The 24,818-nt window shown below is 39.4% G+C and overlaps 1 protein-coding gene across 3 annotated transcripts in view; it reads right to left on the reverse strand.

The window, feature by feature from the left end:
• The window catches only part of GRIA4 (glutamate ionotropic receptor AMPA type subunit 4), a 221,470-nt gene that overhangs the window by 72,611 nt on the left and 124,041 nt on the right, over nucleotides 1-24,818 (reverse strand). For all 3 annotated transcript variants that reach the window (XM_021380710.1, XM_021380726.1, XM_021380718.1), the window contains exons 4-6: nucleotides 18,621-18,805; nucleotides 2,584-2,637; nucleotides 442-600 (exon numbers count right to left, since the gene is read on the reverse strand). In XM_021380710.1, coding sequence (XP_021236385.1) covers nucleotides 442-600; nucleotides 2,584-2,637; nucleotides 18,621-18,805 — 398 coding nt within the window. The remainder of the gene's footprint in view (nucleotides 1-441; nucleotides 601-2,583; nucleotides 2,638-18,620; nucleotides 18,806-24,818) is intronic.

Here is a 24,818-nt window from a genome sequence, read left to right on the forward strand (position 1 = left end):
TAGAAATAATTCCAGAGGAAATTCCAGATGAAAATGTAAGGGTACTAAATTTACAAGTGTGGTTATATTTCATATACAGAAGAATTCAGCTGTCAGGAAAGCTCTGTGCTCCAAGTGAATCTAGATAATTAGATTAATTCATGTAAAATAGGTTGAAATTAAGTTGTCAGTTAAGTGTTTGACCTTTAGTTCCTGTCAGTAAAGAGGTGATTTGTAGACTAACTGACAAAAAACATTAAAGTACATCAGAGAAATGTGTTGCAGTCTGTGTTTCTATCATACAATCACCAGGACAAGGCATAATTAGTCACCAGTAATAGCAGGATCAACTGCCTTATCTTCTGCCTAAATATTAAAGTCTTTACTCATTTATTTATCAATGTTAATCAGAAATCGGAACATCTGGGTGATATTTTGGTAGTGTTTCAGATTCATCAATACCTTTGGTGGGGTCTCGGATCCTGGGTATTCCCTCTGGTCTAGCTTCTTCCAGCGCTGCATCAGCTTAGTTACCATTGGGGTACTGAAATCTACCAGCTGAAATCCAGTCACATTAGCTCCTCCATGCATAAACCTCTCCAGAGAAATATCTTTGAATCCCTAGAAAATCAATTTAAGATTTTGTTTGCCCTTATACATCACTGTGAGTCCAATCTGTTCTAGGTCAGTAAGGCAGCATAAAGAAGGGCCACAGCAGGTTTCAATTAGCAGCTAAGACCTAAAACCAGGGAATAATACTGAACCTTTGTTCACAGTTTCCATTTGTGTTATAAAGCATGAAACAAAACCAGAAAACAAAATTCTCACATTATTGCTAGAGTGGTCTCAACAGCTCAGCAACACATTGCTGGGAATGGCGGTCAGTTTAGTTTTAGAAGGAGTGCATTTGGAGAATCAAATGAAAAGTGCCTGCAGAATATTAAATCCTTACATCAATTTCCACTTAAGTTGGTAGATTTTAATGAGCACTATGCTGGTGCTTGGTCCATTACATCCCTCCTTCTTTTCATGTTTGCAAAGTGAACAGAACTATTGTATAAATATATCTATTCCAGGACTCATTGTTTAGGCTGAAGTTATCAGGGTTACACAAGTTATGAAATAATATGATGAACATTAGAATGCACAGACAGCACATGAGTGTCTCACTGTTAGTGCAAGGAAAAAAGGAAAACATAGTATCAGAATCAGCCTTTTGTGAAACGTGATGGTGGTAGCTCTCAGATCTAATGTACTTAAAGTCTAGAGTGACCCTTAACATGGAACAAAAAAAAATAAAGTACGTATACTTCCCGACTTACTGGTTTTAAGGCTCATTTGTCTTGATAGCACACAAACAAATCCTTTAGTAAAATCTGCCTTTAGAGACACAACTGAACTTCAAGAGACTGCATAATGCAGACTGTTGAAGTAAGAAGAAAACATGAATCTTTTTGCTCCTTTTCTAGCTGCTGCATTTTATAATATCTGAGAATTATTTTTTTGACATTCTCCAATTCCTCCGATTGATATTTAACAGTAGAAAAAGAAGTCTATTATCATATAACTTAGAGCAAGATTTCAGAAAAAAAATAATGTGGGGCACTGACCCAATATTCCATGTTAAAACAAAACAAAACAAACCACAGCAATGTTCATGACAGAGATTTGATTCATTTCCTAAAGGAGACTGACAGTGAATATGAAAAGTGACACATCAGGAAGTCATATTACCCACGTTACTCAATAGCTGGTAGAAAGGAGCATGCACCCAAGATGAAGCAGTTCTGAGTGTCTCCACTGAATATCCTACCGTTTACAGCAACCACTTTGCATGGGAAAGGTTAGTTGGGGAATTATAAATTTGGTACATTGAAAATCTAATTTGTAAGACCCTAAGAGGATAGACTTCTCTAATTTCAAAAGCCTGAGGTCTTAAAAATAACCTGAAGAGATCTTAAGGCACCAGTATACCAAGGCTCAGTAACGTTTTTCATGTTAACTAAAATTCCTTGAGGGGAGAGTAAAAAGAAAACAACTGGAAGTACACATTGGACTCTGGCCTACATTCACTGTGCTTGACCAAGAAAGTATTTCACTTTGAAAAATGAGTTATTTTAATAATAAAATATCACATTTACTCTTGATTTGCCTTCTTCTAAACATAATTCTTGTGAATGTGCCATTTAGACCGAGTGAAAATACTGAATTAGTGATTTGACTGGAAGTAGGTGCTCTTACCACAAAATGAATTTTCCCAATAAAATGTAGAAAAGTTACTCCAATAATTGTTACACTATTAATATTGAAAAGATGAGTCAACATTGATAGTGTAGCTCAGTAAAGGCATTTAACTCAGCAACAGGAAACACATAGCAGTCCTTCACTACATCGATTTTGATAAGATTTAAGAGGATAACACTGAATCTTTCTTTCTTGTATAGATGGCAGAACAACAAAACCAAGTTCTTTTACACACTCTACAGAATATATTATATGCAATCACATGTTAGTGACGAATGGCAGATGAAATTCTGAGACTCCAAAGCAAAACTGAGTGTTTCACTTACCCAGCAGGGGTATAATTCTAGAAAAGGATCTTACCAGGTTGGCAACAATGTAATGATATCCTTTAACATGCTTTCCCACGCTCACAATCTGTAGGAGAGAAACAAGAAAGAAAAACAAAACAAAACAAAACAAAAAACCCAGTGTCATACGGTGTTTTCACAGCCATATAAATATAAATTCTGAAGCATTTAACCTTAGCAATATAACATTGACAGTCTTATTCCAATGAAGTAGCTATAACTTTCCAGGCGTTTAATCATGGGAAAAAAAGTTAAAGTGGGTAAAGTAATGAACTGGTAATCTGAGTGCCTTCCATATGATTGAAAATGTTAGTGTAGTACACTATTTCATCAAGTACAGCAATTACCTGCGGGACACAAATTCAGAAGCAGGAGGTCACACATTAGCTAGAAAGCCTACCTGCTAATGTACCTTTTCATTTCAAATGAGTGCAGCATTTATGAATCAAACTGGGTTTTCGCCTCTTGGGATCAAAGCTGTTTGCCCTTGAGGTGGTCAAGTACTCTGAGTGTTACTCAGTTCTCAGTAATAAACTGAAGATTCAGCAGTGGGAATGAGCAAGGACAGAGCAAGAACAGGCAGCCAGGCTTGCTGCTGTGAAAGCCCCTTGTCTCCAGCTGTGAGGGTCTTCGGGTGAGGCAGGAGGCGAGGGACAACACAGCACTTGGTCCCAAGGGGAAGCAATACATGTCTGAGCCTTTAGCCAACATCTAACGTCAAGTGATGCAGCAGGGGAACACTCCTGATGTGTTATGGTCCTGATACGGCAAGCTCAACAACAGGGATTAGACGAAACCAACACCAACCCATGCCTGGTACCAGTATTACTGTCATTTCTATGACAGTATGCCTACCTAATGTTCTGAAAACCAAAAATGAGGAGAGAATATCTTCTATTAGGAGAATATATCTGTTCTTCTATGTCAGTAGAAAATGGTGCTAATAGATTTGTTAGACTTTAAAAGTGTTCTTATTAAATAAACTCGTAGTAATACCTGCGATACCATGCAGCTTGTGTTTACTGCCAGCAAAGAGCCCTCTTAACTCTTATTTTCAATGGTATTCAATGGTTTACCATTTACTTTAAGGAATTCCATTTGTAGTCAAATATATGACAGAATCACAGGATAATAAAAGTTGGAAAAGACCTCTAAGACCAAATCCAACTGTCAACCTATCACCACCATGACCACTCACAGAATCATAAAAGCATATGCTTTTTTCTCCTCAAGCACTCATCCCCACTAAACATTTTATCTTCCTTTCAAGTGAATAAATAAGATATAGGTAAAAGTTTGCCATGTGTTGCAGATTGGTAATAATTATTTTCACTATTTTAAAGTAATAAAGTGAATAAGCAATTTGTTTGTTACCATTTGTTAAGATCAGTAATTAAATACCATTGTTCCTTTTTTATTTTTCACTGTTTACAATAAATTCGCATCCTTGGTTGTACAAGGAGAGACTTGAATGGCTTCAGTGGAAATGGGATCCCCGACACCAGTAATTCTTTTACTCCCTCCACAGTCCATTGTAATGAAAATACGTTTGCCTCCCTACTAGAGGGAAAATAATAGAGATTAAAACCCCGCAATTTGAACACCTACAGCATCACAGTTTCAATATAAGTGGACATGATTTAAAATGAATGTGACATGATAACCGTGGGCCAGATCCTCAGCTTAGGAAGTCACTGCAGCTCCCTTTGAGCTCTCGGGGCCTGATACAGCTTGGGCAATTAACACCCTTAGTGATTTACTCCCTGGTGTGGTTTTGTAATACAAATTATGACAATCGTTGCAATGTATCAGTCAAATTAAACAAACAGAATATCAAACTGCATCTGCTGAGGTATACCAACTCCATGTGTATAGTTTTTCACATAGTCAAAATAAGTAAATATTGCAAATGATTAAATGGACTTGCCTCTGTGCTTTTTCCTAGCAAATGCATGTAGAAATGACTGCAGAATTCCAAGATTTAATGTGAACAACACAGAATATTTATGGAAAAAAAAAAGATTTTTGTAAGCATATTCTCTCAATGCCTGTCTCTAAGAGTAGGTAATAAAAGTACACATCTACATATCATCCAGTTGTCTCTGCTTCCTTTAAAGTCAGTAGAAAGAGCAGGCACTCTGAGGAAATGATTCATCTTATTCTAAAGTACACGTCTAAAATTAATTAGACAGATTGTGCCCTGACAGTGCTTATTTTTCTCCGCTGACTACAAGAAGAGTTGATGATGATTAGATCTGATGTAGGCACCTACATTTTATATCCCTAGTGTTAACTGAGATGAATTTCACCCTAAGAATGTTGATCACACAGACAGAGAAAAGAAATGATGCTATATGGCTTGCATTTTCAACCAAGACTAAACACAATTCCGATTTTGAATCTGAAAGTGTTTATGGTTATTTATCACTTAAGATTTAGAGAAAAAGTGCCTGTTTAGTGAAAACAGCTTCCATCTTTATCTCTTGAATACTTACAGGTGCAGCTTATGACCTATAAAATAGGACCGGAATCCTTGCTACCTGATGAACCACTCTTCTCTATGCTATACTTCTGCACTGAGATAAATTGAGGCAATGAATGCCAGTCTTTCCTAACAAGAAAAGGAGCTTCCAAAAGAGCTCCACAAACTCTAACATTTTCTTCTCTACCCTTTCACTGATATCAGTGACTGCAGTCTTTAACAGAGATGAGACTTCAACCATTCTGTGTGCATTATAGTAGGTATAGTCATGAACCACAAAGTAAAGACATGAGTGCTAGTGAGTCAGGGAAGGGTATTTCTTTTCTTACAGTAGAGCAGAGAAGTGAGGTAAAAAACCAAACAAACAGACATCTGCTCTGAAAAAAAGGACTGAATTTTTGGTAAATGAGAGTATCAGCTTCCAGAAAATTGTGCTACAGAAATTCTCTAAGTCTGACGATACCTTAAAACACCACATGCCTCCTTGTACACTCCCAAATTCGACCAAACGGCCAAGCTCTGTAACAATGGGCAAGAAAGGGCAGAGTTGCACTATCATCTCCATTATAGCAAACTCCATAGGATAGAGTGTACGCAGAACAAATGTTTGCACTTGGGAGATGGCATCCATTCCAAGCATGGCTCAGGCTTTTACTCTTGATTGTCTCTAACCTGCTCTCTGGACTCACAGTGGGAGCTGGTGCACATCTAGGGCACATCTTCTCATTTGGCATCACCCAGAAGAAACTGATGTATTTAGAGGCCACAGGACACCCCTGATGTGAAACACAACATAAAATAAATGTCCACAATCAGGAGATTCACTCCAAAAAGCACATTCTTGAATAAAATTAAGATGCTGCATGTGCCTATGGGCACTACTCTCCTACAGAAGCCCTCAGCATCTGTGGGACAGGTGGCAGGCACACTTGTGGTGTGAGGTGGGGTACTGGGAACCATCTTAATTTCAAAATGGAGGCCCTGAAGAGAGGGTGAGGTGTCGCAGGCCCGTGTGGTGGCCCTGCTAGTGAGCGGCCCTGGTGCAGCCTGCACCCAGCCTGGCACAGAGCCTGGGAGGGCAGGAAAGCAATGAGGGGCTTTGCCAGTCACATAATAATCACACATCACGAAACTGCTGGTATGGCATGAAGTGAGGACCCTGTGCACACCAAAGTATCCTTTGGTTAAAAAATGAACTGGTGCTGACAATCAGAGCAACAGGGGCCAGATCCATTCCTTCCCCTCATATACTACTACTTCACTTCAATTCTTAAATACTTATTTTTGCTCTACGCTCCCACTCTGACTTCTCCTTAACAGCACACACATAGATATTACACCTGGCTTTCACTGTGTTGAGAGTTCAAGGTGACCTCAGCTTCCTTCAGGGAGATTTTGGGAAGAAAGTGTTGGGCAAGGTGAACTGGCTTATGACTTCTGTGAGGAAGGATGAGAGCAGGGGAAAGTGGGGTGCTGCGCTGGCTTTGGGGCACGTGCATGCTGTAATCCAGTGAGCAAGGTCGCTAGCACTGAGGGTTGGAGCTCTTTTAAACTTGTATGTACAACTGAAGAAATTATTAAATAAGCAACACTTCTGAAGAAGAATGAATAAGGAAGCACAATTTGCTCCCCAAATTATTGTTAATATGAAAGACAACAAAAGTCACTTAATGTATTAACCAGTACTTACACTATTAGTATTTTGTTTCAGTAAATGTGGAAACAGGGAACCAAACAAAATGAAATACTAAGGACATCAGCCATCAGTGCCGTTTAAGAATCTAATGCAACTTTTTTTTTTTTTTCAAAGATCATTTTGTATGTGTGTCTTTAAGTCCACAAAAAGATGAACTTAAAAAAAATATAAAACAGTATTAGGCTCTATTGAAAGTCATTCACATTATTAAATGCATTTGTGTGTTAGAACAGTGTATTGCGAGAACTTTTTCTTGTTGATCTAGTATGCCTTATTCTGATGTCAGTAATGTCAAGTGATAATCACAGTAACTAGAATTACACTGTTGACTTTCAAGTGTGGTAAAAGCAGAACTTAGGCGTTATATACAACTCAGGACTTTCTGACTTTACCAGGCAACACTATTCTTTATATTTAGCTGAACAATAGTCCGGTGCAGGAAATTCAGGAACTATTCCATTATCAAAAAGAAGAAGAGGTCTAAGTGTCTGCTTTTATTCTCTCTCTCTCTTATTTGTTGCTTTTATTCCCTCCAGGACTGGTATGTTCACAAACTTTGATAAAGCTGTTTACAGACTTACATCAGTGTCTGAGCAGAGAATCAGGCCCCAAGTCAGTCTCTGCCCTTCACTGCCACAGAAATGGATACTGCATATAACTCATTTTAAAAGAATGCTTAACTTCCATAGCATGAAATCTCTCTCATTATGGTTTCCAGCAGATGAAGGTCAGTAAAGGTAGTGTGGAAAGAATTTCTTTTCAGTTAAATCTCTTCAAAGGGTGATAGCTGTTCATTACCAGTGGGACATTAAAAAGGGTTCTCCTCTTTGGAATTGTCACACAATCCGCTTCCTTAAGAAAAAGAACACATGCAATAAAATGAAGTCTGTCTAACACAATATAAAAAGGCTAGAGACTTGTTAAAGATGGAAGATTGAGACTTGACCTGAAATACTGTGGCAGAAACAGTGATGATATAAACCACAACTGAAATGGGATTTTATACAGTATCTGATGCAAGGATAAATCTGTTAGAAAGCTGTAAAAATGCCACTGAAAAACATGCTTAATTTTAAAAGCTATTGCTCTCAAAAGGGCACTATAGCTGGGGAAATGGTGGACATTTAAAAGCCTAAAATCACCACAGAGGCTGGGTGTACAAGAAGGCAATGGACAAAGCAGAGGTGTCTCTCCACAATCTACGTGTTTCTTCCTGCATTGCGCAGTGGGTGCGGAGCTGGCTGGGTGGCTGAACATCGGTGACACGGCCGGGGATGGGCAGCGAGGGAGAGGCAGGAAGACTGTGAGAAGAAGGTCACTTTAAGAATCTCACAAACCATTTGTATTCATCCTTTGTCTTCTACTGTCTATTTGCTTGTTCATGAAATGAGCTATTTCTTGGGTCCAAACCTCATCAGTTTGCTGTGCAGTGACAAAATGTATTTGTATTACTTTGTGGTGTGGGCCAATTACTGTGTGCAAAATCCCAGCTGCTCTATAGAAGATGAACCTAGGCAGGGAGCCCCTGCTGACTGCAGGGTGAGGAAGACGCTGGTAGCAGTGCTAGCAGCTGGCTGCCCCAAAGAGCTATCAGGTTACATTGACATCAGAGTTATAAGCAACTCCATAGACCTCTAGGGGAAAAGCAAACAAATAAAAAGGGACAGGAATGATGAGGAAAAGGCGCATTATGGATCTCTCCAAACCTTTTGGACAAAGAAGAGACACAGAGTGCTGCTACTATGGCCCTGAAGCGTCCTAAGTCCAATGATGCTGCTTCTGGCCCAAATTAGTGTGTTGTGCCTGCACCAAATTCTTTGGCTGATGATCTGCTTCTGCGTTCCTCTATGAGAAGAACTAAGCCTACATTTTGTTCATCTAAAACAAAAGGATGAACAGAAAATGTGGAGACAAGGAGAGACTAGGCAAGTTCACGGCACTTTCAACTCAAGGGATAAATAAATCCTCATTATGCAATTAAACATGTAAAAAAAAAGAAAATCTCTTGATAAATACTTGTACGTGTTGAGCTAGTGATCATCCATGCCTGTATATTTCAATCAGAGGAGACTGTAGAGGAATGATTGAGCTCATGTACTGCTGAATTCATGTATCTGGTTAATTTCTGCTTCTCTGTGAGTATTCTGCTTCAATTTATTATTCTCAATTAATTGGTCTAAATATCCTTGTAAAAATGTCAGTTTCCAGCGTCAGTTAGCAGACACACTGAAAATTAAGCTAAGAAAAAGCATATTTTTTAAAACAGCAAAAATTTCTGCTTTACCAATATTGAAAGCTTCAGCAATCAAACATTGCTTTTTCAGGTTTAGCATGCCAGTGGCAAAATATTGCAATCAGAACAAGAAGAAGTGGAATATGTCAGTTTCTGTATTTTTCACCACTCACGCATTTATTTACTTTCATTTTGCCAGTAACAATAATAATCAATTGTTCCAATGACAATCTGCTCCATCTTACCCATCAGACAGATTTGGTTTGGAGTGCTAACACTAACATGGGACTTTCTGGCTGTGTACCTCAAGACTCTTTCTTTAAGGCTGGGGAAGCTGAGGATCAGATATGGGAAAAAATACACAGAAAAACAGAGTTACTCAGACAGTTATGAACAGAGTCCAAGACACCATGCAGCTACTTCCCTGCCATGCTTGATAATACATATTGTTACATGCTATTAATTAGAGTTTACTGGCTTGTAATTTTTACAAGATAAGATTAGCAATACTAGTACTTTGCTACATGACAACTTTACACCTCTGTTTTATTTTTAGTATTACAAAATAGAGTGAATGCCCTTTTTATGATTATGTATAAATTCAGCTGTGTACACTGAAGCATTAAATACATGCCAGATGCTGCACAGCAGTTTTCACCTCTGTTTAAAGGCAAATTCAGCCCTGGACGAGCAGAGACGCTTCATCTTGATGATGCAGAGTGCTGACAGAGCTGAGAAATCTACTGGGAAATATTCCAGTTAGCTCTTATGAAGGAGGGTTGGGAAGGAGAAGAAGACTGGGAGCAGTCTGTTGGGCAGCACAGGAGTATCTCTGATAGCAAAACTGAATTGCAGTGCAAAATTCAGAAGTTGCTGCTGCTTGCAGCGGACACCTTGGAAGACTTTTAACACATGGAACGCTGAGAACTTTGAACTTTGTGAGATGGAGATGGTGGGAGAAGACAGAGCTGCAATAGACAGTAGAAAGGAAAGGAAATTCATTGCTGTTCTTCCAGAAAGGAGGGTTTTTTTCTTTTTTTTCTGAATCAAGTTCTGTACATGGCTATGTGCATATGTTTTTGTACATACTTGTATGTACAGACACAGAAACTTCGGGAATATGCAAATCAGGAGTAATGACATGCTCTTCTGGAATGGAGTAGACACAGAAGTCCCAGGCAAGTGCACTCACAGCTAGCACATACTGTTGCCTTTACTTGGCCGTGCTTTGCATGAAGGTCATCATGTAGATATGGTTAAATTCAAACACTAGTTAAAATCTACTCAATATAAATATGATAAATTACAGAGATTGTAGCAGAGCTTTTAGTAGCAGGAAATGAGGAGCCAAAATTCTGGAGAAACAGGTGCCCTCCTAGTGAAGAATGTTTTAGATGTAGACACTTGCAGCAGCACAGAGGTTGATCTGATCACCCTGGTATTCCTTCTAGCTCTTGCTGATGCAAGCAAAACATAGATTTGCAAGGTGCAGTGGTGATACATAGTTCCCCTACCCATAAGGTATCTTTATCTCTGTGCAAACAGAGGAACAAGTAGCAAATGAGGTTACCTGTGTAGATCCGTGTCCTATTTTTTGTCCAGACCCTTCTCCTGACTCAGCAATGAGAGCAAGGAACGTAGGGCACACACAGGCTAGGAATAAGTTTTACAGGAAAGGTCCTGGGGATTCTGGTAGAAGAGAAGGCTCTGGAGGGACTTCATCGCAGCCATTCAGTATTTAAAGTGTGCTTCTAAACAAGATGGAGACCAACTTTTTACATGATCTGATAGTGACAGGACATGGGGGAATGACTTAAAAGAAAGGAGATTTAGAAGAAAGGGTTAGATGTTACAGGAAAATTCTCTACTCAGGGTGTGGAGAAGCACTGGCACAGTGTCCAGAGAAGCTGTGGATACCCTAACCCTGGAGGTGTTCAAGGCCAAGTTGGACGAGGCCCTGGGCAGCCTGATTTGGTGGGTGGCAACCCCGTCCACAGCAGGGCGGTTGGAACTGGATGGGTTTGAAGGTTCCTTCCAACCCAAGACATTCTATAATTCTGTGATATGTTTCTATGATCTCCATCCCTGGAAGTGTTCAAAATTTGACAGGCTGGGGCCTGAGTAATTAATCTAAGCTTGCTCCCTTGAGAAGGGTTTGGTCCAGATGACATTCAGAGGTTTGTTCCAAACCATTCTGCTATTCTATGACTGTTTGTAGAATAGGTCTGTTTGCATCAGTATTTCATAGTCTGAATTTCAAAACCAGATCTAAATCTGCCTAAAAATAAAACTCAACTGTAAGATTCCAGTCTTGTTCCTGGTAACTTATTTGCTCTGTGGTATTTCATATGTGCTGCCAGCAAGAAGTCCATCAGAAAAATAGATAGGGGACCATAGCCATTAATCACAGAATCATAGAATCACAGAATCATAGAATCAAGGAATGGCCTGGGTTGAAAAGGACCTCAAAGATCATCAAGTTCTGCCATGGGCAGGGTTGCCAACCACTTGACCAGGCTGCCCAGAGTCACATCCAGCCTGGCCTTGAATGCCTCCAGCGATGGGGCATCCACAACCTCCTTGGGCAACCTGTTCCAGTGCATCATTGCCCTCTGAGTGAAAAACTTCCTCCTAACATCTAACCTAAACCTCCCCCGTCTTAGTTTAAAACCATTCCCCTTTGTCCTATCACTATCCACCCATGTAAACCGTCATTCCCCCTCCTGTTTATACACTTCCTTCAAGTATTGGAAGGCCACAGTGAGGTCTCCCTGGAGCCTTCTCTTCTCCAAGCTAAACAAGCCCAGTTCCCTCAACCTTTCTTCATACGAGAGGTGCTCCAGCCCTCTGATCATCTTGGTTGCCCTCCTCTGAACTCGTTCCAAGAGCTCCGCATCTTTCTTGTACTGGTAGCCCCAGGCCTGGATACAGTACTCCAGATGGGGCCTCACAAGAGCCAAGTAGAGAGGGACAATCACCTCCCTCTCCCTGCTGCCCACTCCTCTTTTAATGCAGCCCAGAACATAGTTGGCCTTCCAGGCTGTCAGCGCACACTGCTGGCTCATGTCCAGCTTCTGGTCCACCAGGACCCCCAAGTCCTTCTCCGCAGGGTGGACTGTTAACTTTCAACAGCAGTGTTCATGTTTTTGATAGCTTCGCTATATGGTTTTGAATATGTGTTTTGGTTTTCTTTTTTTTTTTCATTTACAACAAAAAGCAATAGAAGTAGGCAAAAATAGTTACAGTTAACAAATTATCCACTGCCACCTAAATAATTCTTACAATTTTCAACTTAATTGTAAAATCTATTTGGAGCATTGACCTCACTGTATATGTAGGTACGTTTCTGAACACTATATGAACTGTAAGCAATAGCAGTGTGATCAGCTATGGCTGACCAAATGACAGTATGTGTCTCCAGTAATACATATTATTAGTGTCTGGAGAAGTAAAAAGAATAAGTACCATGGTTGAACAAATAACACGTTTTCAATGAAATCTTCAGAATGGTTTTCTGTTGTTCTCCAAATCTGTTCAGAAGTTCATCACTTTATTATACTTCACTCTAGCTTGAAAGTTAGCAAATGCAGAAAAAACGAAATCTATGACATGTATTCGGTGAAGGTACATTAATCCTGCTAACTATATATAAATACATCTTAGAGACTGACAAGACATGTTCTTAAATGTATGCATTTTACTATGTATCCATAGTTCTGCTTTTTACGGAAATTGTATTTCTGCTACTGATCTGTTTGTGGGTCTGTCTATCAATTTTCCAGTAAAATATCTTTTAACACACTGGGCACAATGTCAGCTATATTTGAAAGGATCATGTCTCTAAGACATCATCTAAGACATCTAAGACACTGAGTCTATATGGTGCTTATTAATAATAACAGAGATCCATCTGATTTTGCCATCAAAGGGTAAGATGCACCCAGGCACTAAGTGTCCTGTCTGACTGCTCACCAGCCAGCACATGGGCACTACCTGATTGGTCAATTTGCAAACATTTCCTGATTAGCTACAGAAAATCCTATTTCTTGCTTGTTTGGTACATTTTTGGAGGAAGTTTTTCACGGTACTGGTGCCAGTACTAGCCTAAAAGTAAAACAAAACCCACAAAACCCAAAGGAGTATCAGTCCTTACTCCTTATTGTTCTAATAACTCTAACTGCAGCTTCAATCTCTTATTTTGGGATTGCAAAGATACAAATCAAACAATTAATAAATGCTAATCAGAATAAAATAATATATCAGTAAATGTTAAACAAACAAACAAACAAAGCCTGACTTGGGTTTTCTTAAATTCAACTGGAATAGCTATATAGTATTACCTTAATTTGTTCTCTCTCAGTAATAAATAAAAACAGACTTCTTTTGTAGGCATATTTATTTTGAAATGTGAGTTCTTTATGTATCAAATAGAAATTCAGTAAATATATAATTGGAATGAAGTTATGATTTTCTAATTTTTTGATAGATATACCTTTCATTCTTAAGCTGACCTGCCTTCTGATTTTCAGTGAAAAAGCCAGAAATGCAAATACACTAACTGGATGGGAATCCCACTGAATGTGGGATGAAAAATAAAATGGACAGAAGTAAGAGAAGAAGGAAAAATTCCCAGTGAAAAGTGTGAGAAACACACAAGCCCAATTCTTGCAATGCAGTTAATGAGTAGTTGGGCCTGGGCTGTGCAGCTGTTGTACTGCTTCCTCTGGTACTGGTGGATTAGTTGTATGAAACGGAAACCACAACATTATACAGTTTTTAAAATATCAGTTACATCTTAAGCAGAAAGTTCTGTGCGCTAATTTCGGGGAAGCACATTAGAAACATAACTTGGAAAGAAGTGACGCACAAGCAGAGAATTTTCCATCTCTCTTAGTGATTTTCATCCTTTCATTCAAAAGGAATATTTTTGTGCTCTTTCAAGACCGCTTGCTGAATGTATTGTGGCTCACAGAAAGAAGAGTCGTTGACAAACAAGGACATCATGGTCCTTGATGGAAGAATATGAATCACTAGAAATGTATTCAGCTATATATAAGCTACATCTGTTATACAAAACTGTGGATATGTCATTTTATCCTTCTAGATCTTTGGTTTAGTTCCTTTTTTCTATTGTGTCCCGGTAAACTGGAAACCTAATGGTAAAAACCATCTTTAATTTCATGCACATAAGGAAATGGGACCTTTTCTCCCTTTCTAGTTATTTATGCAATACAAATAGAGACAATCATAATTTTAATGTTTTAATTAAAAACGTGGAATATTTTTATTTTGACTGTGTAAGGACAAATGAAAAAAAAAAGGGCCAGGTAAGTAAACTGGGGAAACACTTCATGAGCTTTAGCGAGATCATTTATGAGGTTTTAGAAAAATATCTGACAAGCATAAAAAGTCCTCTGTAACTGCTAAATGTAGATGTGCTTTCTCCAAAATGGAAGCACATGTTCCAAAAGTTTTGAAGAAATCTGACATGTAACAGATTGTCACATTATTGCTTTCCATGCTCCTGCATGGCACTGAGACTCACAATTTTAAGGGGAACAACAGTGGCAGCACCAAGCCTTGTGTCTAGGACTTGTGCTATAGAAAGGATAAGATGATTGAGAAGCTAGAGGTTTTCCTTACCATCTGCGTAGTCTTTTCCATTGGCTGTTAGTAGGATGGAAACGGGCAAGCAAAGAAAAACTTACGCAAAGGTATTGATGTTTGTGTTTGGTCTTTTATAGCTTGGGATTGGAGGAAGATGAGGTATGCTAGAGGAGCGTATGGAGGAGGAATCTCACTCACAGGCAACCAAAAGTTTTCCTCATTATATTTGTTATATGATATTAAGGAGGTAGGGTCTTCTTTCACTATCCTGACAATAAAATCTGAAAAAGAGCTAAAATTATCCAGGTACACTTAAGTTACGGCAGATTTTTGAGAGTAGGTGGACATATACTGACTCAGATAGGCTGAAGACACTGCCTGTCTCACTGATGAATCAAAGCAACAAATCAAAGCAATTATAACCTTGCTCAAAGTGATGCCTTTTTCCAGAGCTTAGACAAAGCTTTGAGTTGAGCCATGCCAACTGGCACTAATACGGAAACCAAGTAAAATGTTTCTATCAACCCCAAATATCTCTACTATCAGTCAGATAATGCGTAGTCCTCTGTGGGGGAGCATGATTAAAGAAGAGAAACATAGCTTTATTGAGAAAATCATAATAGTGTGCCTTGGCATAGCCTCAGGAGGGAAAACTGAAACCTTTTTTGTGGGCAATCCAAATAAATCAGACATAAGTATCTGAGGACAGGCTGAATGCATCTCCTGAATTTAACATTGTTCCTACCATCACTTTCTAGAATGGAAATTTGACAATGAAACTCCACCTTTCCATACTACAAAAACATAAAAATCTGAAAGGAAGACTATATAATGAAGAATGCACATGCTGGCTTGTGCACAAATTCTTGAGTCTGGATTTCAGATACATTGTTGGGTTCCAGGAGAGAAATTTTCCATGAAGACAGACCTCAAATATGGAGCGTGGATACAGCTTCTGCATAAACCAAGGCACATGGAGAGAAGAAAATAAATGAGAAAAAAAAAACAAACCAACGAACTAAGAAAAATATAAGAGAAAAAAATGAAAATGGTAAGATTAAAGTTGCACAAGAATTGAGGTAATGGCAAGGAGCTGCTTTTCTCAGCCGGGCAGCTGGGAGAGGAAAGTGAGCAGAAGACTCCAAGCTAGATAAGTGGGCACCAGATACAGGCAGGAGAGCACCCCATGTGCTCACTCTTTGAACACAGTTAGTGAAAACGCCTCCAGTTTTCACTGCTTGAGGTCCACAGGCATGACAAGTGTGAATGTGTATAGATGTAGGCAGTCACTTGAGACTGAAACTGCAAGCCCACAAGCCAGTTTCTCTCCCTTCATTAGCATAAATTTAAGGGCAAAATACTTTGAGATAGTATCTCATTACTTAGATGTAATTACTTTTCCTAAATGTTCTTCAGAATATTTACTTGTACATTGAAAAGTATTACAGTATAGTCACAACTTAGACTCCCAATTACAGGAGAACCAGGCAGGAAAAAAGTTGAGCTAATTAGAGTCACTGAAGCTTAATCAATTCCTCTGTGTACATAGAGAAGAGGATTCCAACGTTCAGTCCATTCGTGAAGTCATCGTATCTGTCTGCTACAGGTTATTAAAGCCCTCATACAAACTGAAAAAGCCAGAGACTGATTATTTTAAAACTGATCTTATTTTGCATTTTCTACATTGTGGTAGATTCTCCTGCCAAAGCAGGTTCCCTACAGTTAGATTACAGAGGAAAGCATTCAGGTGGGTTTTGAATATCTCCAGAGAAGGAGACTCCACAGCCTTTATGGGCAGCCTCATCAGGGCAGAGTAGAGGGGGAGGATCACCTCAGTTCTAATGCACCCCAGGATACCACTGGCTTTCTTAGCCACAAGGGCACAATGCTGGCTTATGGCCAACCTGTTGTCCACCAGGACACCCAGGTCCTTCTCTGCAGAGCCGGAGAAGAGAATCCATGACCTGAATAAATTGCAGAAATGTTCTGAAGTATCTAACCTTCAGTATAATTACATCTAGTGTAAATGTATCAGTGGTCACTACTGAGAACTCCAAAAGCCCACATAACAGTACAAAGATTTTACACTTAGTTTTGAAAATTCACCAGCACAAATTCAGAATAGCTAATTTCTTAGGTAAAATTAATCCCATCCAAATTAGACAGTAGTTAAACAAATGACTTCCTAAATGTGTTTGTATGACCAGCTAAGATACAGGAACATTGTAAGTTGGGTGTAACTCCCACCTTTGACTATCTCAGCACAATTAATGGAAAGAGGACTCCATGAGCTTTTGGGCTTACCCTGCAAAGGCATTAGCCAGATTCACAGTGTCTGACTCACCCTGTTGAGGACAAGCACTGCATTTTATGACTTGTCACATATGCTCTAAGTGCCTATTTTAGGTAGGTAAAATCCAGACCTCTGTGAAGTCAGAGGAGGTCAAAACCTAGTTCCATTAACATCAATATCCAGTCCAGTTCTGAATGATCTGAACAAAGAGCACAGGTTATGCACAAAAAGAAATGACTATGCAGGTGCCAATCCAGAAAAAAAAATATAATAAAGAATAGTAGCTCCAGGAAGGGAATAAAATGTATGTCTGAGATCAGTGAGTTCTGATTGTGTACCAAATGACTTCATTGCCTGTGCAACTGAGTGGATGCTCAGTGCATACACCTACATAGGATGGTGGGTGTATTCAGGACTCCTGGTAATAGAGCACACTTTTTCTAACTCACATTTGCGTGCTGTGTAAAAGAAATTACATGCATATAAATCCACAAACACATAAAGCTGAGGGGATTAGTATCTTTCTAAATATACTTTGAAAGACCCTCAAATGGGTGTTCTGTTTCACTAGAGCATAGACTGAACCTGGGGAGAGTTCCATCATAACTCTAGAAAGCATGTGTTAGAACATAATGGCATCACTGACACAAAAAATGGGCAAATGAATATCACAGCAATACAGCATCATCTATTTTTTCTCTTGGCAACAGCGATAGAAGAAGTCCTTTCTAAACCAGCCATACCATTAATTCTCAGTTTCTCTGTCTTCTGCCTTTAAAAGAAAATGGGATGCATATATGCCTATGAGGATTATTTTACGCACTTCTGTATCACAAATGGCATTTTTTATTTCTGTGACTTCAGCAGCAGATGCATCAAGATCCAGGGTGAGCAGTGTTGCGCAGACCCCACCGCCAGCAGATGGCAATCCTGCCTTGCAGGTCCTGCATTGCCAGCAGGCACCGAACCCTGCATCCCAACTGTGGGATCACTGAGGAATGGATAGGTGACCCTAGATTACTCTCCCATCACTTAACAAAATGCTCCTTTCAAGGAATTATTTTATTTGTTTGTTTCCAATATTTAAGACTTCACTCAAGCATTGTGTAGAGTCAGATTTATACACCGGCACAGGTACTGCTCAGTGCAAGCCATCTCCCTGGAACACTGTTTTCTTCACATAACAGCAGCTTTCTGTGAATAACTCATGGAAGAACATGGCCTTCCTTCCCAGTTCAACAGCACCTTTATCCTACTGTTTTCCATGCTCATAAATATTCTGCTAAAGTAATAAAACTATCAGATTAAATATAAACAATAATAAGTGGAAAACATTTTATAGCTAGAAATACATGGTATTGTGAATTGCAATACAGGATTCAAATAAGCTTTTTTCTTTCCTCAAATAAGGCTAGTTTTTCCCCCTTACGGTACAGAAGGAGGGCTCCATGGTAATTCAACAGCACTGTGCTGCTCTACCAGCCCAAGGGCCCCAGCGTGCAATGCATCAGGCAGGGAGGTGCTGCTCAGAGCCCTGTGCTGGGAAAGGGGCTCTTGTGTCAAGAATCTTACAGGAAGGCAAACAGGGCAGGCATGTGGACCCACAACACATGAAGGAAAACCAAAGGGAAGAGCAGGCAATCTCATTTCCACTGAGAAAATAAACAAAAGCAATGCACAGTGTTATCTCATTTGGAATTTCAGTAATGTGCTTACAGCGACATTAAAAGGAGCGTTACCTGTTCTAAGAGATTCTGCAGCCTCTCTATTTCACAGTCTATTACAAATTTCTTTTCTTGTCTTCGGTCCAGGTCTTCTAAAAGCCGCCTGTAGCTGGCATCATTGAAATTCTCCACGCAGATGGCACTGACTTGCCAGCTATTTTGTCCTGCTTTTTCCATAATTGCTTGAAGTATTGAATAACCTAAAAGAAAAGGATACTATACACTAGTAACACAATAATTGTTTTTTATTTTGATTAAACAGGAATTGTTCCTAAACAATACTATGTCTCTTAATATTGGCTCCTGCAGGGAGAGGAATAAGATAAAGTCTGTATCCCTACCTCTGTTATTAGACATGATCAGCGCACATTATGTAATTAATGAGAATTAGAATTGCTATAATCAGAACTCTTGGAATGATTCTCAGTATTCTGGATAAGCCACATATGATTTATACACGTGAACTCATCCTGTCATGATCCAGACATTTCTCATGATACTACAAAGAAAATACCCAAGTCTTCTCATTCACCAGAAAGATTTTTATACAAAAAAAGCAGTGGATTAGATACTGAGATGCTTTGTTGTTTGTTGTTGGTGGGCATTTTTTTTTTAAACACTTAAGCCAAGTGACTTTTGATGCTTCTCAATAAGAATTTACTGTCTCATGCTTTTATATTTATACATAGGAGCAGAAAGGCGTGTAACTGAATTCCTCCATGCAGAAAAAACGGCACCCATTGGCATTCATCAGCTCTTGCTGAATGTTTCTGGAGACCAAACAGTGGCTGTGAGCACAGTGAGGTGGGGACAGTGAGTTTCAGCAGTGGTGATAGGGACAGTGGGGCACCTCTACTGGTGCAGATTACGAGTGCAGCATGCAGGCTCTTGTTCATCGCTGGTGTCAATTGAAAAATAGTGTTTTGTGGCTGAGAATTTGCTCTATCAAACAGAATCATTATGCTCTTTATATTTGTTGTTGGAAATAAATAAGGAGGCATTACTTTCAGAGTAACTTCCGTATTTATGCCAGAAAAGAGGTGTGAATAAAAATCACACTGATCTGTTTCAGAGATCCTATATAGCTTTAATCAGTGTATGCAAAATGATTAGAGGTCAACGAATGAAGGGCACCACGGAGGCATTATTACTACTGGCAGGATTATTGCTCTTTGCCAATACTATTTGATGCCTCCACTGCCACCTTTGAGCCCATTCACAGGCAAAGAAGGCAGCATCTGCACCCAGGTCTCTGCCTGAACCCACAGGGCAGGCTCCTTGCCCACAACGTCCTGCCACTCGCCTCAATCCCTTTTCTAATTTGTCTCACTGGGGACGTGCAGTACAGAGGCAGGAGAGGAGCTTGTGCCTACTTAGGACAGCTTGCATATCTTGCCCTGACTTGCCCAAACATTTCCTGAAGTTGGAAGCATGTATTAGCCCACCTTTTATCTAGAGTAATCGAGGAATTTGTATAAAGCAACGAAAGTTGCACACCTCAGATCCAGAGTTAATGTTTACAAAAAACAAGGACAGGTATGTTTGTTAACAACACGCTGATAGAAATGATGCAATTCAAATAAAGTGCCTTTGTCCAGAATCAGAATACAAAATACCTGGACATTTTAATTGCTATCTGGCTTTTTCCACTAGCTTCAAAAGATTTCACCTCTTCAAACTTTCATGTGATGATGTGGATACACATGGTGCCTTCTTTCTCTCTTCCACAGGATGGTCTGTGCTCACAGGGATCCCCAGCTGTCATTGCAATGCACTTAGAGGCACCAATGCACGGCGGGCTCCCCATGAAAGGTACTGCCTGAGATTCCCATAGATTGCAAGAGGGTTTAGTTTGGAGAAGAGAAGGCTCCGGGGAGACCTCATTGTGGCCTTCCAATACTTGAAGCGAGTGTATAAACAGGAGGGGAAACGATTGTTTGGGAGGGTAGATAGCGATAGGACAAGAGGGAATGGTTTTAAGCTGAGAGAGGGGAGATTTAGGTTAGATATTAGAAGGAAGTTTTTCACACAGAGGGTGGTGACGCACTGGAACAGATTGCCCAGGGAGGTTGTGGATGCCCCGTCCCTGGAGGTGTTCAAGGCCAGGCTGGACGTAGCTCTGGGCAGCCTGGTCAAGTGGTTGGCGACCCTGCACTTGGCAGGGGGGTTGAGACTCGACGATCTTTGAGGTCCTTTTCAACCCAGGCCATTCTATGATTCTATGATTCTATGATCTTGTAAGTTACATTTCAGAAAGAGTATTGTGAGTGTGCAGTTGCTAACTAATAAAGTAGAAGACCTAAAAAAACCACCAAAAACCAGGCTTGCTACCCACTAAAATAAAATCAGATGCTCATTTTTTATCAGAATATGAAGATTTTAGGACATACGATACTAATTCTATTGCAAACCTAGGAGCAGTTTTTCCCTTACTGGCTCCTATGACAATCGCAGTCCTTGAAGCATTAATCTGTATCTTCTCTTTATTACACCACCTATCCACACTTTGAAATGATTGTGTTTTAGTTTATTCTCCAATTCAGATTACACGTTTAAGATAAAAATGCACACATTTATAATGAATACATAAATTGTGTAATTTATTTTATCTTATAAATGAGACATTCAATTTACGAAACAGTGTTTCACCTTAGAAAATGCCTTCAAATCCTTGATGTGTTGACTGTTAAAGCATTTCTGTACTCAGCATATATTTTTAACCCTGATGGATGCTATTTTTTTCAAAGAACTATACAGCTTTCCTGTTAACTGCTACATAATTATTCTGCTTTTCCTGTTGCTATATTCAATCTCCTTTTTGTCTGTAATTATCTCAGCAAATCATGATGCAATTCTTTCCCAAACATTGTATTTCTCACTTCATTTCCTATTCATTTCCATATATAGATGTACATTAAAACTACTCCAGTGTTATAGGGGTTCCTGCTTCATTTACACTGTAGCTTTGACTTGGTCTTTGCTACAAAGACAGTCAACATTTACGTAATTCAGCTTCCTGACACAAATTAACATTTTCTTTGATTCAGAATGAATGGTGTTTGAAAGAGCAATTGACATCCCCTCATTCCCCTCTTAATTCATTTTGACAACTTCACTGAGATGTGTTTTGATCAAACTGGGAGTTTATCCCAGCATAAAACATGACAAATATCAGACAAACACATAGAAAAGCTTTTCTTCTACCTTGGATCAAGGTTCGACTTGCCATATTTCATTAGCAACTGCCTCCATTTAGGCACTTCAAGCTTCTACAGCTTCTCATCAGTAGCTGGCACTCAGACATGGGTTTTCATGTCAGTATATCTTTCATATAGAGCATTAAACAGGCAATCTGTAGTAAGTGGATACAGCGCACATCTCCATAAGATGTGCAGGATTCCTGTGCAGATAATCCACAGCACAGTTATATATCCAGTGTACAGGAAGAAATTTTAATACAACAGCTTGACAAGGGTGGAGTTTGTGCAGAATGAATAAAGGCAATCACAGGGTCAGCTGGCATCAAAATTACACATGCGGAGAAAAATCGCTATTTGTCAAAATAATTGGCTACAGCCAAGAGAAAAAAAAAGAGTTTTATGTAATGCTGCAAATATTTTATATGGCAAAAAAAACCTGACAATAACCCAGGATAATACTATCAATACAGAAACTAAGAGCAATGCTTCTGCTTATACAAAATTCTTAGACTTCAGAGATGTGTTTGCCCAAGTAAAGACAGCAGACATGAATCTCACAGCTGTGATCTGAAAGGTATTTGTTTTCTGTCTATCTGCTGTTTATCCTCAGTTATGTCACAGACAGATCAGTGATTCATTTTCAGGATGTTTAGTGATATGTGTAAATTTCATCCCATGCATTGTGGAATATTACTGCCTTCACAAAAGCAAAGCAAGAAAGATGCTAAGTCCTGTCAGCTGAGCTACACAGTCAATGTTTTTCATTAAACCATTATTTTACAAAATGCTTAGGTCTACACCAAGAAACAAGAGAAAAGGAAGTTGTCAACACATATGTAATAACCTTTCCTCACCAACTAATTCAACCTTTAAATCCAGATCAATCATTAGTAGAAAATACAAATTACTGAGCCCAAACATAACTGGTAGAAGGCTGGAGGTCTTTATCAACAGATCAAACTTTCAGCAGTTTGATTTTTTAAATTAGGAAATCTCTGAACAAGAAAAAGCATCACTGAAAATGCTTAGAAACACAGTTGAAGTCTTTCTTAAATGCAAAGATGCTATATGCAGTAATGGTTCCTCCTTTTTTAGGGACTGTGATCCTATGGAATTTTCCTCTAATGACCTGGGATGAGAAGTCTGTCAACTGATTTTGTGGGTCGCTGCTCAAACACAGACACTATTGACAACTGCTCAGTGTCCAGTAATAGCAGCTCCACTTCACTACCCTGGAATCGAACCTGAGACAGGAAAAGTCTGCAGTGAACGGGGCCATCAGCAGCTCTATCAGGTTACTCAGAGTCCTGTCCAGCCTGATGTTGAGTGTCTCCAGGGACGGGGCAACCACCACCTCTCTGGGCAGCCTGTGCCAGTGCCTCACCACTCTTACTGTAAAAAAACTTCCTCATGTTCAATCTAAATCTCCTCTATTGAAGTTTGAAACCATTTCCCCCTGCCCTGTCACAGCAGACCTTGCTAAAGAGTCTGTCCCCTTCTTTCTTACAGCCTCCCCTTTAGATACTGAAAGGCCACTCTCAGGTCTCCCTGGAGCCTTCTCTTCTCCAAGCTGAACAGCCCCAGCTCTCACAGCCTATTTACTTCTGTTTTATGGTGGAATTGTGGTAATCAAGCACACTACTATTGTTTTCCAAATGGATACCTGACAATCATACTGTTGGAAAACAAAAACACAGAGTTGATTTTTCTCTTTTCCTGTAAAATCAGATGAGAAAATGCTTATCCCCAAAAATTTACTTACTGGGAACAATACTACAGCTAAGTACCTTGCAAACAAAACCTCATGTTTTTAACCCTACTTCCCTCATTCCCCATTGAATAGGCATGTTTTCCACTACAAAATTCATCAGCCATAGAGAAGCAATGCCAGGTGCACCCGGTCTTATATCTGTTTAATGAGAGATCAGTAGTTCTTCAGAGACAATGAGAGATACTTGCCAGAGACCAAAGTGTGTAAAGCACATTGCAAGTGCATGAATTTGGGAATGCAGGCTTTCTCCTTGCCAATACCACACTGCCACTGTCAGTCTGTTTACCTTCCCTGCCCCTTCCTTTCAAGTAGCTGAAATCACGAGTCATCTTTTTCAATTTTGGAAGTCCAGTGGTCCTTCAGGTGTTTTTATTTGTCACCTTCTGCACCAGCTAGGCTTGTCCCCACTCAATTTCATTTCAGTAGTCAGTGACTTCATTTTATTTCCATTTAAATGTAAAAGAAAATCTGATATATATATCTTCTCAGTGTGTTCAGAGTAAACTGAAGTGATTAGATAAACATTTTTTGATTTTTTTTCCTGCCAGAATGCACATGGTTGGCTTGTTTTCTTTTCTATCTCTCCTTTTCTTTTACCCTCTTGCTTGTTTGCTTTCACCAGAAATATTTCAGTGATCAATTACAGAGTTATAATTAGAATTCCAATAATTTTCATCTTCCAGAAACCTTTTAATTCTGGGAAACCTTTTCCCCTGTCCCTCTAAGTGGATGCAGTTGTTGCAGAGGGGTTTGCCAGGAGACAGCTAGCAAAGTGGCAGCTTGCTCTGAAGAACAGCACCCCAGTAATAAATCATGGTGTGGGATTACTGGGCAGAAAATAACTTAGTATTAATTTCCTATGATGTACAGTGCTCATTGTTTATGTATTATTACTGCTCTTTTCTCTGCTGGGCAGTCTGACAACAGTGACGAGTTAGCAGGTTAATGCACTTAGGAATAACATATGCAATATATTTCTGTTATGGCCCAAGGAGTAGAAGATAGCTCTGCATAACACAGATCTTTTTCAAAACAGACATTATACACTGCACATTTCTGAAGTGAAAATACATTTTTTTTTGGTGCAGGTAACTTTCCAGCAGGAACAGATTCTGTTCCAAAAATTATCTATGATCCCTACAGCAACAGAGGCTGAGATGCTGGGGGTATTTTAAGAAAATGACTTCAGTCTAATGGAATTCGTATGAGGATCAGTGAAAGAAATGCATTTGTTATAAATCC

The sequence above is a fragment of the Numida meleagris genome, chromosome 1, assembly GCF_002078875.1.
Source record: "Numida meleagris isolate 19003 breed g44 Domestic line chromosome 1, NumMel1.0, whole genome shotgun sequence".
Taxonomy (NCBI): domain Eukaryota; kingdom Metazoa; phylum Chordata; class Aves; order Galliformes; family Numididae; genus Numida; species Numida meleagris.